At 45.7% G+C, this 14,375-nt stretch overlaps 1 protein-coding gene across 1 annotated transcript in view; it reads right to left on the reverse strand.

Moving 5' to 3' along the window:
- Nucleotides 1-413: 413 nt before the first annotated feature.
- TPPP (tubulin polymerization promoting protein) overlaps nucleotides 414-14,375 on the reverse strand; it is a 34,806-nt gene continuing 20,844 nt past the window's right edge. The window contains exons 3-4 of the mRNA XM_079950094.1: nucleotides 8,007-8,157; nucleotides 414-1,302 (exon numbers count right to left, since the gene is read on the reverse strand). Of these exons, the coding sequence (XP_079806220.1) occupies nucleotides 1,108-1,302; nucleotides 8,007-8,157 (346 nt within the window). The 3' untranslated portion in view covers nucleotides 414-1,107. The remainder of the gene's footprint in view (nucleotides 1,303-8,006; nucleotides 8,158-14,375) is intronic.

Below are 14,375 nucleotides of genomic sequence, written 5' to 3' on the forward strand. Positions count from 1 at the left end.
TCCTTTTTCAGGAAATATGTTAATTATATCCTTTTTCTCCCTTAAAAGAAGCAACATTTCAGCACTATTTAGACTCTGGCTCACTGGAACATGATGGTTGATGACATCATTTGTAAAACAATGAATCTGCACTTAATCTTTTCTACCTTTGTTTTCCATCAGCAAACAATCCGACAATTAAATTATGTCTGCTTTACACTGAGTGAACAAGAAAACAACAAATTTCCTTTATTTTGGAACTATTTAACCAACATAATGAATCAAAATGTTGTTTAAGGTAGTGATCCAGACAAAGTAGATAATTTCAACTGGTAGTATTTCAAATATATATTTGGGTGGGGGTTTGAACTGCCATATTTCATGTTTGTTGCAATCTTAAAGAAATAGTAATACATAACTTAAATGACACATAGTGTTTTGGTTTCTGTTTTTTTTTTCTTTAAAGAAAATTTGCGAAGGCCAGGAGAGAGAGCTGCAATTTCCCTTTTCTTTGAGAACAGGGACAAGTGGGGTCTCAGTTTTCTACTAATGGAGGGGGAAAGTTGCTTTAAATTATTGTTTCTGCTCTTGTTCGCAAATGGTTGAAATAAATGTATTGGCTTTTACAGGATAGCACCTTTTCAAAAATAAAATAAAAGTCAATAGCCATTTAATTCCCTTCGGTTAAAGGCTGAATTCTTACGTTTGAGGTGCATCTGTTCCATATTAAGACATTGTTCAATAATAAATAATCAAATTGAGCAATTGGATTCTTTTTAGCAAAGCTACTAGCACGTGTAGCCTCCACTGTAGAAAAAAACACAGCAGAACAAGACAGAGAATTAGGCATATAGGAATGTTTGCGATCTGCTACCAGTACAGCCGAGGTGTGGTGAGAGAGCCCTTGGTGTGGTTTCTTGATCAGAATGCTCTGCTGCTTCCGTTTCACTGCCATAAAGCATGAGGAATGTAATGAAGTGGTGCTTCACTGCAAGAGTCTCAGTCGATGTCAAAAGTGGATCCTACAACACAGCTTTCCAACATAGTCTTTTTGGCATTTACAGCAACAGGTGAGGCTCGTCTTGCTCACCCCTCACAGGTGAACCTTCAGGCTTTGAACCTTCAGGCTTACTTGCTTCCTTGCACTTTCTGATCGTATGTGCCAGCATGCTTATACCCAGATACATAGCCAGACGTATCCACCAGATCTTCACGTCCTGCCTTGCCTTTGCCTTTCCCAGTTGGATCAAATCTCTCTTTATGGGAACCAGTGAAACGTGTTGTGTCTGTAAGCCGTGAGACAGTCGGAGATGAAATGGCTTTCTATTAATGGGGAGAGAGAAAGACAGACAGAAGAGAGCATTAACAATGTAAATAACACACACACACAAGGTACAGTGGTGCACCGCAAGACGAACGCCTCGCAAGATGGAAAACCCGCTAGACGAAAGGGTTTTCCGTTTTGGAGGCGCTTCGCAAAACAAATTTCCCTATGGGCTTGCTTCGCAAGACAAAAATGTCTTGCGAGTTCCTGCGGTTTTTTTCCCCTTTCCCCCCCCTTTTCCTAAGCCGCCAAGCCGCTTATCAGCTGATCCGCTGATAAGCCGCTTAACAGCTGATCGCTAAAAGCCGCTAAACCACTAATAGCGCTAATCCGCTAAGCTGTCAATGGGCTTGCTTCGCAAGACGAAAAAACCGCTATACGAAGAGCCTCACGGAACGGATTAATTTCGTCATGCGAGGCACCACTGTACTATAACTTCACGGTCCTGAGGACCTCTGTTCTGCTTTGCTTGTTCCTTGCAGACCATCAACCATGACTGGCTCATGGGTTTTGGCTACCCTAAACAAGACAGGATGGGGGTTTTTAATGCTTGGTCAATAACTGGGATCAAATGAACCCTCACAGTGCTGACAAGTTTTATTCAAATCTTCTATAGCTCCATGCTCCAGCAGTTCCTCAAGCATAATGAGATGTGAATTGCCATGTGATGTTTCAGCCGTCCTCCTAAATCTGGTGGTGGTGGGGAAATGATGTTTATATTCATAAGTTTTTTTTTGGGGGGGGGAGTAAATTCTATCCCTGGTCTACTTGAGCACTTCTAAAACATATGATCAAATGGCAGTCAGCAGTTTTGCTGGTGCTTTCAAATACAGTAGGCAGTGCTTCTTGAAATGGCCACGTTGTTTGACAGCTGAACCACCTGTGATGTAAACACCCCAAGAGATTTAGCTGCTTAGAAGACCTGTGTCTAGAATCAATAGAACTCTGGGATGAGTTTTGAAACATAACCCAGCTTGCACCAAGAAATGGGCCAGGTGTCCTCTCTGTGGTCAAAGCATAGGCAGAAAACTACAGCAATGGTGTTTACCTTTAATGCCCTACTCAGCCTAAGACCTGGGTACCTGAAAAAGCAGCTGTGCCCACACTCACCTGCCCCTGTACCGAGGTCATTGTCTAAGGGTCTCCTCTAGCTCCCTCCACCACCCAAGGCAAGGTGACCAGAGACAGAGAGCTTTGTCAGTGGTGGCACCCCAAACCAGAGGGCCTGGGAAAATAAACACACATTTGCCAGATGCTGAACAGTTAACATTGTTGGCACCAGGCAAATGCATTTTTATCTGCACAGGCTTTTGAATATATTTTAATGTAATAATGGTTTTTAATGTTTATGTTTTATTTATGTCTTATCTTTCTTTTGTAAACTGCCCTGGATACCCTGAAAAGGGGTACTGTAAAAATCTTGACATTGTTCTTTTAAGTGTTATGTTCTTTACACTGTGAGGTATTCTTGACCTCTTGGCAACTATGCTGGAAAGCGCTCAATCCGGTTTTAATTTATCCCCTTTACTTCCAAATGGTGTCATCCTTGGGAATTTCTATTTTTGTGACTTTATTTGGAGAATTACAACAACAAAAAATAGATTGATACAACAAATTATGCAATCAATCCAAATGTGCTTTTAAAAAAATACATAGTGTCATCTATGTAGCATAAAATGAGTGATCTCTGTCTGAAAGGTCTTATCTAAAAATAGACAGAAACAGCAGCGTAGCGTGGGTTGTCAGCACCCGGGGCAAGGCAAGTAATTTGCAATGGCGTAGCGTGGGGGGTGCAGGGGGGGCCGGCCGCAACATCTGGGGGGGGGCACGCTCGCCGCCTCCAGAGTCGCCGAAGAGCCTCGGGCGCAGGCTGTAGCAGAGCCCCATGTCTCGCAGAACCGACGAGCTGTGCGCGCGTCCGGGCTGAAGGCGTCCGGCAGGCAGCGGCTCTCAGCGCTCGCCGCGGTCCCCGCGCGTCAGGGCCGCGGAGGGCGCGCCAGGCAGCCCCTCCTCACAGCCCCGCCGCCACTGCAGCTGCTGGGCCATGTTGCATTTTCCTCGCCTCTCTGCCCTCCTCCTCCTCCGGGCAAGCGGGTTAGGGGCGCAAATTACTTGCCTTGCCCCGGGTGCTGACAACCCACGCTACGCCGCTGGTAATTTGCGCCCCCTAACCCGGGGCAAGGCAAGTAATTTGCGCCCCTAACCCCTAACCTGCCGCCCCTGCCAGCTTCTTCTTGCTGCTGCCTGGGCTGGGGTATTTATGGTAAGGTAGCCACGGCGGCGGCGGGTCCATGTCAGGTGATCTGAGGCGAGTTGCCGCTGGCGCTGCCGCCCAAACGACGCCGCTTGCCCGAAGGAGGAGGAGGGCAGAGAGGCGAGGAAAATGCAACATGGCCCAACAGCTGCTGCAGCAGCAGCGGGGGGGGGGCTGTGAGGAGGGGCTGCCTGGCGCGCCCTCCGCGGCCCTGACGCGTGGGGGCCGCGGCGAGCACTGAGAGCCGCTGCCTGCCGGACGCCTTCAGCCCGGACGCGCGCACAGCTCGTCGGTTCCGCAAGACATGGGGCTCTGCTACAGCCTGCGTCTGAGGCTCTTCAGCGACTCCGGAGGCGGCGAGCGCCCCCCCCCAGATGTTGCGCCCGGTGCGCCCGGCCCCCCCTGCACTCCCCACGCTACGCCACTGGACAGAAAGGAAAGTGGGAGATGGAATTGTGTGAATAATATATTATTATTTCAGTGAAAGCAACAGGTTTAATTACAGTAGGATATTAGGACTGGACTTTAATGTGAACAGAGTTGCTTCTACATCACTGCAGAGGATTGTGGGACACATTCTCAGTTCACAGGGAGAGCTGGCCACGTCTAAGCATGAATGTTTGGACAAGGAAACTACTTCCAGCTTGATAGCTAGACCTTAACCATCCTGCCCTAGGGGGAAGACTAACCTTCCTGAAGGGCTGGCCCAGAACGTTTTGCTGCTTGAGGCAAACCCCACTGCCACTGTACCCCACTGCAAGCATGCGCTGCTGCCTCCTCCACGGACACACCATGCTGCTGCCATGCCCCTGCCTCCTCCACAATGGGTGTGCCCTGCCACCACGCGCACACCCCCTTGCCACTGCCACAGGGGATGGCCTTGGTGTGCCCACAGAGGAGTAGGTGGTGTAAGTGTTGCAGCAGAGATGGAAGCACAGTTGCACAGGCAGAGGAGTCAGGAAGCGGCATGCTCCTTGGACCAAGGTCTGCCGCCCGAGGTGTCTGCCTCACCTTGCCTCATTGGTGGGTCAGCCCTGCCTGCCTGTGTGGTACAGCGAGCCTTGCCACAGCATTTTCTTACTATCTGACCATCATATAGGAGGCGACTTCAAAGGTTTTTGAATTAAAGCACTGCATATGTCTTTAGTGCATTTATGGGAGGTGCCCACGCACACAGTCCAATATGTCCAGGTTGGCTCCCCTACAGCTTTCAATACTGAAAAGGAAAGTCATTATTTGGGTTTAAAATAATTAATTTATTTAAAAAAACTAAAACAATTTGCCCCTTCAGCATGTGGTAGAAATTTAAAAGGGATATCTGATACTTGAGCAAATGCTATTATTTTCACTGCGGACTGGTGCCAGTAGAAATTTTGCCAGTGCCGAGAAAACAGTAAGCAATGCAGGACCGACCTAGCCATGAGGCAAGGCGAGGCAAATGTCTTATGAGGCAGGATCCATGGGGCAGCAGATCCCATATATAGATCTTTAGCCCCCCCTTGTTCCCGATGTAGGATCTTCATTCATCCCTTCTTGCCTGGCCAGGGGAGGAAGCACCATTTTGTGGTTTGCCTCAGGTGCCAAAATGTCTTGGGCTTGCCCTAAAGACTGGGGATTCCTTCCAAATTGCTCCTAACTGAGTACACATTGGGCTTTCCAAAGTCCACCCAAAGGCATGATGGAACACTGCCACGTCCTTTTTCAAAGCTGGTGGCTGCATTCTGGGAGACAGGGTGATTGAACATTCTGCCTCTAAAGGCATCTACTTCAAAAGAAAAATGGAATTTGAGCTAGGAAAATCCATGGCTCTGCTGGACGTGCTCAAAAGAACCTTGGAGATAACAATTCAAATGGCGTAAGAGTTTCCATTCCTTTCTTTTTCACCGCTCATTGTGGATGCTGTGAAATTTATAGGTTGGATGGAAGAGTTCAAGTGCCAGCTGTTCTAAATTTGATTAATGTCCACCATGCTTTGCATATATATCAACCAAGGCATCAAAGAAACAGCAAAGGTCTCCGATACAACAGTGGGGTCAGCCTTTAAGAAACCACAGATTCAGTTCTTTGCAGTTTTCCTAATCCATAGCAATCAACCATGTACATGTCACATTATTCTTAAGTCCAGCTTGTCCAGTAGCTGTGCAGTCAGAGGCCTCTGGTGGGAGTGCCTGCTTCACAGAAAACACTGTTCAAGATTGCATTTTGAATTTGGGGCACCTTTGTGTACACATCACGCTTTGAAGTCCACAGGTCCTAAGAGGCATTGACCACATTACATGAGTTAGGGGGATTCTATTCCCAGGCACTGGAACAGGTTGTCCTCCTTCACTGATCAATCTTAGGCTTTCATCATATTAAGTTCCACTGAGGTAAGGAGCAGAGCGTGGCCCTCCAGCTCAGCCATCACCTCAGCAAACTTCTCAGCTTCAGTTCAATTTCTATAAAGTGCCATGGGTCTTGAACCAGGAATAATGGCACAGCTTTCTCCCAGTAGCGGATGGGGGTGGGTGGGCGGGCTGCCACGGCTTACCTAACCTCCAGTTGGTTGCTACCACTTACCAGGAGATGGAGTCAGTGGCGACATCAGTGCACTGGCTCAGCTCGGCTGGCATATTTGTACTGTGCCAACCTTTCTCCTCATCTACCGCCTGGTATGTCGCAGAAACACAACTGACCAGAGGTCAGGTGAGCAGTGGCAACCCACTGCTGCTTACTCCCCACACCATCGTGGTATTTGGTAAGTGAGCCTTTGGTGCCCTTAAACCCATAATATTGTTGATAAAGCTAGTGTGAAAGAGGTAGTGCCACTGCTTCCTTGGCAATGCCATGGGCTGGCGATGGCTCACCTTGCTCTGTTAACCTTCAGAATTAGCCCTGGATTTTGAGAGTAGAAGCAAGCAACTCGTTTCCACAGTTAGGACTGGGATGCAGTTTGGTGATCAAATACCCAGTGTGGCTTAGAATGCACCAGAATGTGCAGCCTTTGGGGGGGGGGGTAGGTAAGCAAAGAAAGCCACAGTGATTGCCCCTTCGTACTTATATACAGTAGGGTACAGTGGTGCCTCGCAAGACGAAATTAATCCGTTCCGTGAGGCTCTTCGTATAGCAGTTTTTTTGTCTTGCGAAGCAAGCCCATTGACAGCTTAGCGGATTAGCGCTATTAGCGGTTTAGCGGCTTTTAGCGATCAGCTGTTAAGCGGCTTATCAGCGGATCACCTGATAAGCGACTTAGCGGCTTAGGAAAAGGGGGGGAAAGGGGGGGGGAACCCACAGGAACTCGCAAGACATTTTCGTCTTGCGAAGCAAGCCTGTAGGGAAATTCGTTTTGCGAATCGCCTCCAAAACGGAAAACCCTTTCGTCTAGCGGGTTTTCCGTCTTGCGAGGCGTTCGTCTTGCGGGGCACCACTGTACATGGAATTTGCCCCATCTTGGAAAGAGTTCAAAGTTCTCACTTTCCATTTAGCTGTATGTTGATGAGAACTATGCAGACTACAGCAAAATTCTTTATACCCGTGGCAAAGGGAAACTAAATGGCTGAAGTATTGTTCTAAAAAAAGGAATGATCAACTGACTAAGCTTGGGCAGCTCGATCCTTCCAAATCCAACTATTTGGAGACTGCACCATGCCCCCCCCTTGACATCACTGACAGCCTATACACACACACACACACACACACATCACTAAGCTTGGAGTAGAATAGGAAAGATGCAAGAGTGAAAGAGCTGATTTTATTCTCGCTGAAGACAGTCAGAAGCTGGCTTCATCCATTTCCACCCTTGCATCATTCACTCATTTAGCCACAATTCTAGATTGAGCCGTGTTGGTCTGACACAATTTTTTTTTAAAAAAATTGTGACTTCTGTTTCAGTGTATCTGAAGAAGTGTGCATGCACACAAAAGCTTATACCCAGAACAAACTTAGTTGGTCTCTAAGGTGCTACTCGACTATTTTTTATTTCATTTAGCCATGTTATGTGGGGGGTGGGGTGGGGGTGATATTTGCTGATACAGTGGGAGCCACACAATGCCCTGGCGCAGAGCGAAGGCTGCTATCTTTGTTCTGAACTGTTCCATGGCTCATATGCAAGTGTCATGTTATCAAAGTCCTACGACCCAGAAAGCCCACATTCTGAGAATTATGCAGTAGGAAAGACAGAATTTCTGCATTTTGCACATTTTAACTGAAAACAAGAAGAAGTTTCTAGCAGAAATCAAAATCTTTAAGCATGAGGTGAACAGGAATATTGGTCATTAGTCTACAACTCTTATGGAATGTTCTGGCTTAGCAAAAGCTGCCACCGAGAACATTAGAGTGAAACCAGATGAGCATCCTGCTGGGTTGATCAAAACTTCAGGACTCTTCTTGTGAGAGGAAATAAGAAGTCTATGATTTGAAGAGAGGCCTTAGAAAAGAATGTCAGAGTTACTGAGCATCAGGCTCCCATACCGTGACTCCAGCTATGACGGGTGCCTTCCCTTCAATGAGCTTGTGCATTTCTTGCACTGCTTCCTCGTTGCTCTTGTCTTTGAAACGCTTCTTGGACAGCTCCTGAAGTGCTTCCTTGAACTGCTCAAAAGTAATTGTCCTGGATTTCCCCCTAAAGCAGACAAAACAAAAATGGGAAGACGTTACAGAAACATCTCAATGTACCTGTAAGGATTACTGCACAAACAGTATTTACTGTGTGGGCCGCTAAATCTCCCGGTTTCCATGTCCTATGCAACTCTTAACAGAACATCTAAACTTAAGTTTCGGCTCTAAAACAGTTTTACTGTCCCCACTGGTTGCCTTCTGTGCTTCGGAGAAGTCGAAGATCCATTTGATATCAGAAAGAGAGTAGATCGTGAGAGGCACCTTCCCCTTTGCTATCAATCTTTGTTATTAACAGTGTAGTGCCACTCTAGGAAGACTTTGGGAAGACGTCGCTGCTCTGCTAATTTTCTCAAAACTACAGGAAGCTCCAGGTGAACATATGAGGTCTTAGTATGGGAACAGGGGCAAGGGCAAGCACACACAAACTCCACTCCACTGTCCCTCAGTCTGTGGGTTGCCCTTCAGAGGGAAAACATCAGTGCTCCAACTTCAGCTTCAAATTTGTATTCAAAAAGAACTTATTTTAGCTGTCTTAAATAGTATTACTATTTTTTCAGCTGTGCTCTTGGATCATTCTTTTATCTTAACTACGTGCATGAATATTGGCCTTGATCTAGCTAAAGGCAATCGCAAGCCTTACAGTGAAACCCTATTCTTGTTCACTGAAAAATAAATTCCAGTGAGTTCAGTTCAATGGGGCTTACTGGTAAGAGACATAGGATTGTAACCCTGTCCAATGGAACAAGCTTGTTACAACTTTCTTAATCCCGTTGCTTTCAGTGGCACCTACAAAACAATCTTATGGTGGTTCAGTTAGAATTTAGTTCCGCGATGCTCAGTTGGGGGGCTTACTATCAAAAAATGAGAAGAAGATACTTAGGCACAAGGAACTTTAGTTGAATTGGGGCAAGTGGCTTTTAGAAAGTAAAATGGCAAGATGACAGCAATAAAAGAGGGTGCCAGGAGGTCTTTTGGGGAGACTTTTGATATGCAACAGAAATGGTCATATTGAGCATTTTGTGACCATTTTTTAAAGCAAACAGTGTTCACACAAAAAAACATACAGGTCACACCTTTCCCATTCTGCTGTGTTCTTAAATTACAACGCATAAGGATAATTTTTTGTTGTGTCGTCACTGACTGCCAGGTAATTTATCCACCTGGAAATCTGCCCTGAGGCTAATCAAGTATCATCCCTGTTCTTGTGCAGATGCCAAGAGATCTGCGAGGAGCAGTTAAGTCATGACCTTGGTCTTAGAGAAATGACTTCAGCAGAGGAGCTGTGCCCTAGCTCTGTTCTGCAGCTACACAACTCGCAAACTTCACAGAGGAGTTTTAAAACCCCTGCTCTTCTCACACCAAGCAGCCACACATGAGCTTGTCATACTTGTTACACATTTTATTCAGTTAATCCGTTACCAGCCACTGACACAGTTATTTTAGCTGAGTTATTACTTTAGTAATCAGCCCTCTGTATATTCTCTTCCTTGTCATTTCTCTGGTTTCAATGGCTTTTGAAAAGTATCTGAAACATACTGCATTTCTCAGCTCAAAACTCAGGGGAAACCAGTCTGACTGCTCCATTTACAGTGGTGCCTCGCAAGACGAAATTAATCCGTTCCGTGAGGCTCTTCGTATAGCGGTTTTTTTGTCTTGCGAAGCAAGCCCATTGACAGCTTAGCGGATTAGCACTATTAGCGGTTTAGCGGCTTTTAGCGGATCAGCTGATAAGCGGCTTATCAGTGGATCAGCTGATAAGCGGCTTAGCGGCTTAGGAAAAAGGAAAAAAAGGGGGGGAACCCGCAGGAACTCGCAAGACATTTCGTCTTGCGAAGCAAGCCCATAGGGAAATTCGTTTTGCAAAGCGCCTCCAAAACGGAAAACCCTTTCCTCTAGCGGGTTTTCCGTCTTGCGAGGCGTTCGTCTTGCGGGGCACCACTGTACTCAACACACATGGGTTTTCTCCCCCCCACCCACCCACCCACAAACATAATGATAAGACCAGACTCATGCATAACAAACACTAAACCAAAACATGGTTTACTGCAAATGCATGTAAACCCCTTTCCTTGGTCCTGCTGCTTCCATGCTTCCCACAGCTAAACTGTGGTTTGGCTTACAGGCATACTGCTAAACCAATCTGTGCCATCCTTAGTCCATTTTCCTGGAAACTTAAAATAGCTCCCCTCCCTCTCTCCTCTGACCCTGGAATTGGAAGTTAAAAATAATAATAATAAATACTATTGTGGGGACTTCCAAACTGGCCTCACTTCCAAATGGTCTTACATCTCTCCTCACTCTTAGTGGGAATCTCCCTTCTCTGTAGTGGCATCTAACATGGTCACACAAATTCACGAACTGCTTCTCAGCCTTCCATGCTCTCCCCCCCCCCCCCATGTTGTGGAGCTAAAATCCAACTCTCCTATCGGATGTGGAACTGAAGGTGAACTGAGGACAGGCAAAGGCTGAATACTCTGTTCCAGTTCTACACTTTCAGGGATTTGAAAGAGGCAGAATCTGCCTCAGGCTCAGAATTATTCGTCAATAGTCGTACCACATAGAAACACGAGCATAAGCCAGTTAGGCAGTGACTGCCTGACCTAATTACTCAGTTTCTAAGATAAATCCTAAAATATATTGAGCAATATCTTCATCAAATACTCACCATGGTTCTACACACATCTCTAATTTAGGGCAATTTATTTTACTCAAGGACGCGGGTGGCGCTGTGGGTAAAACCTCAGCGCCTAGGACTTGCCAATCGCATGGTCGGCGGTTCGAATCCCTGCAGCGGGGTGCGCTCCCGTTGCTCGGTCCCAGCGCCTGCCAACCTAGCAGTTCGAAAGCACCCCCGGGTGCAAGTAGATAAATAGGGACCGCTTACTAGCGGGAAGGTAAACGGCGTTTCCGTGTGCTGCTCTGGTGCCGGCTCACCAGAGCAGCTTCGTCACGGTGGCCACGTGACTCGGAAGTGTCTTCGGACAGCGCTGACCCCCAGCCTCTTAAGTGAGATGAGTGGACAACCCTAGAGTCTGTCAAGACGGGCAGGGGTACCTTTACCTTTACCTATTTTACTCAAACTGGACTGAATGTTATATCACATAACAACACCCAGGTGTTTGGAGAACTTAGGTTGTAAGTGGGCTATTCATCCAGGGAAGATGCTAATTCCAGTTCATTAAACCACGCTGTCTGAATTAAGGAGTTATTGGACATAACCTTGGCTAAAACTGGGTGGAAGAACATCTGGTGACTTGCTTGGAAGTAGAAAAGATGAATGAAAACTGGATCGTCTGCAGAGCAACCAGGTTAAGAAAAATACATCCAAGCGAGGTTTAATGCTATAGCTGAACAGAGCTTTGCAAAGACCCTGGCAGTTCAGTACTGAGGTCTCCTGCTAATGCTTTTAAATTCAGGCTATTCTGTGTGATTTGTACAAATGAGAGAGAGAGAGAGGAGAGAGAGAAGAAGAAAGAGGAGGAGGAGGGAAGAAGAAGGAGGAGGAGGAGGAGGAGGAGGAGGAAGAGGAGGAGGAGGAGGAGGAGGAGGAGAAGATCACACCATTTTCATCAAAGTATTTTTATCTCTCAATATTATGTTTTCCTAAAATGCAGGTTTAAGTATTCAGAAAAACACACTGTATAGTTTTGCAGCAGAAGGAACAAGAACTAGTATGACAGCGAGAATGGCTCCAGCCTGGAAATGCTAGATCACATGTAGACTGCTTTTCAAAACAAAACAAAAAGGGGGAGAGCATTTGGCTGTGCTTTTTCCTTTAAAATAATGAATGGAACTAGAGAGCCAGTCAGAAACACAAAATTCAAATATAAGCCATTTAAGAAATGCACCACATTGTGAAGAAGAAAAGGAAACACAGGAGAAAAAACAATTATGGTGTAAAGAAAGTCTAAACCAAGCTTTGAGGATATAAACTCAGCGATAATGGTCAGTAGTTCTGACCAGAAAATGAAAATCAAGATGAAAAGCACCACAACAGGACAAAATGAATAAAGCTGTGTAAATAAGAGAAATAAAACTGGGAAATTTTGAAGCTGTGGGGAAGATAGATCCCCCCCCCTTTCCCCTGGGGGAAAATTGTCATTTTAAGGGGGGAAAATCTATATATTCAACAGTCACATAAAAAGGTTTAGAGGTTATGGAATATGCTGCTTAGCATATAAAATATCATCCTCTGCACCAAATAATGTGTCTGTCTGCATTATGATACATCCATGTATGACATTGTGCTGACACTGGCATATTAGTTAACCCTGTTAATTCTCTCTCTTAATTGGCTAAAAAGAAATATTCTTTATCTGTTTGCAGGGTGCTGGACTAGGTTGCCACCAGGCTTCCTTCCAATTCAGTCATTCCCTGTGTATGGTAATGGCTGCTAACAGGGTAGTTTGTAGTGGTAAAATAGTTTGGGATGCTTGATGGCTTCAGATGCATAGACTACATAAATCTATTCCAGGGAAGAGAAAAATCTATGACTTCAAAGATGTCAGCTTGGAAAGCACTGTGAACAGGGCCTTTTCAGCTATGGCCCCCTCCCTCCCATTGGAACTCTCTTCCTAAGGATACCTACTGAATATCATCCTTGAATATTTTTAGGTAGAGGGTTACATTTTTTTATTCCGCTGGGCTTTTGATAGATTACTTTTTGGTCTTCTTTATGATGCTGAATCAATTTAGGCATTGCTTTCAGAATCTGTTTTCATCAGCTGATTTTTATATTAGTTTAAATATTTATTTTATTTCTTCCAGGTTAGAAATTAAAGTAATAAAACAGTCTAAAAAGGCACACCCCACCTCCTGCACTCAAACAGCAGCACCTTTCTCAACTGTGTTGAGATGTCAACTGTAATAATAGGAAATGCCTGGCCTCTGGGAAAACGGCAAAGTCTATATGGGTCAACAAGGGAAGCCAATTGTGCTAGATAACTGTACCTGCTTTGTAGGTATAGAAACCTCCACATAATTCTCATCCCAAACAACCCAGAGCCAATGCCAGAAGTCACCATGACCAATTTCAGTGCTAAATGAAGTCAATTAGGATGAATGAGCGGCCTGAAGCTTTTGTAGGCAATTGTATCCCCCCATGGCTAAGAGGGCCAGAAAAGCTGCCTTTAAACAGAAGAGGTTTCCAGTGCTGGGGAGTAAAATATTACACATCCTAAATGGCAAATAAAATATTAACAAAACAAGAATGTTGCTCCTATCACTCTCTGTGTGTTCACTGCACCAGTGAGGGTCAGATGGCAAATCAACCATGATCTCTCTATTATTTATTCATTTATATAAAGGTAAAGGTAAAGGGACCCCTGACCATTAGGTCCAGTCATGACCGACTCTGGGGTTGCGGGGCTCATCTCGCTTTACTGGCCGAGGGAGCCGGCGTACAGCTTCCGGGTCATGTGGCCAGCATGACTAAGCTGCTTCTGGCAAACCAGAGCAGTGCGCGGAAACACCGTTTACCTTCCTGCCAAGCGGTCCCTATTGATCTTCTTGCACTTTGACGTGCTTTCGAACTGCTAGGTTGGCAGGAGCAGGGACCGAGGAACGGGAGCTCCCCCTGTCGCGGGGATTCGAACCGCCAACCTTCTGATCGGCAAGCCCTAGGCTCTGTGGTTTAACCCACAGTGCCACCCGTGTCCCCTATTCATTTATATACTGCCCTTCATTTGAAGATTGCAGGGTGAACTACAAAACAAAAACACAAAATACGTAACATAACAAAAACAAACAAACAAACAAACAAACAAACCAATAACCCTCGCCCACAAACACATTTAAAAAGTCATAGAATGTTAATCAGCTAAAGGCCTCGTTATGAAGGAAAGTTTTTGCCTGGCGCCTAATGAAGATGCCAGGAGTGCCTCCTTGGGGAGAGCACACAAAGAAGGGCCTCAGATTAGGATCACAGGGTCCAGATTTCTTCTTATGGAGAGAGGCAGTCCTTGAGGTTTTAAGCCTTTCATAAGTCAAAGCCAGCACTTTGAATGGCAGCCAGTGGAGCTGGGCCAGAATTGGTGCTATATGCTCAAACCATCTTGTCCCAGTAAGCAACCTGGTCGATGAATTTTGCACCAGCTGAAGTTTTTCAACCATCTTGCAGCAAAGAGGTGAACAGGCTACTGTAATAGAATCTAAGGGCTGCATTTCTTTGTAACTTATGAAACTGGCTTGGTTGCAACTGCTCTCACAACTGCTCTTTCTTTG

This window comes from Podarcis cretensis, assembly GCF_951804945.1.
Source record: "Podarcis cretensis genome assembly, chromosome: 13".
NCBI classification, from domain to species: domain Eukaryota; kingdom Metazoa; phylum Chordata; class Lepidosauria; order Squamata; family Lacertidae; genus Podarcis; species Podarcis cretensis.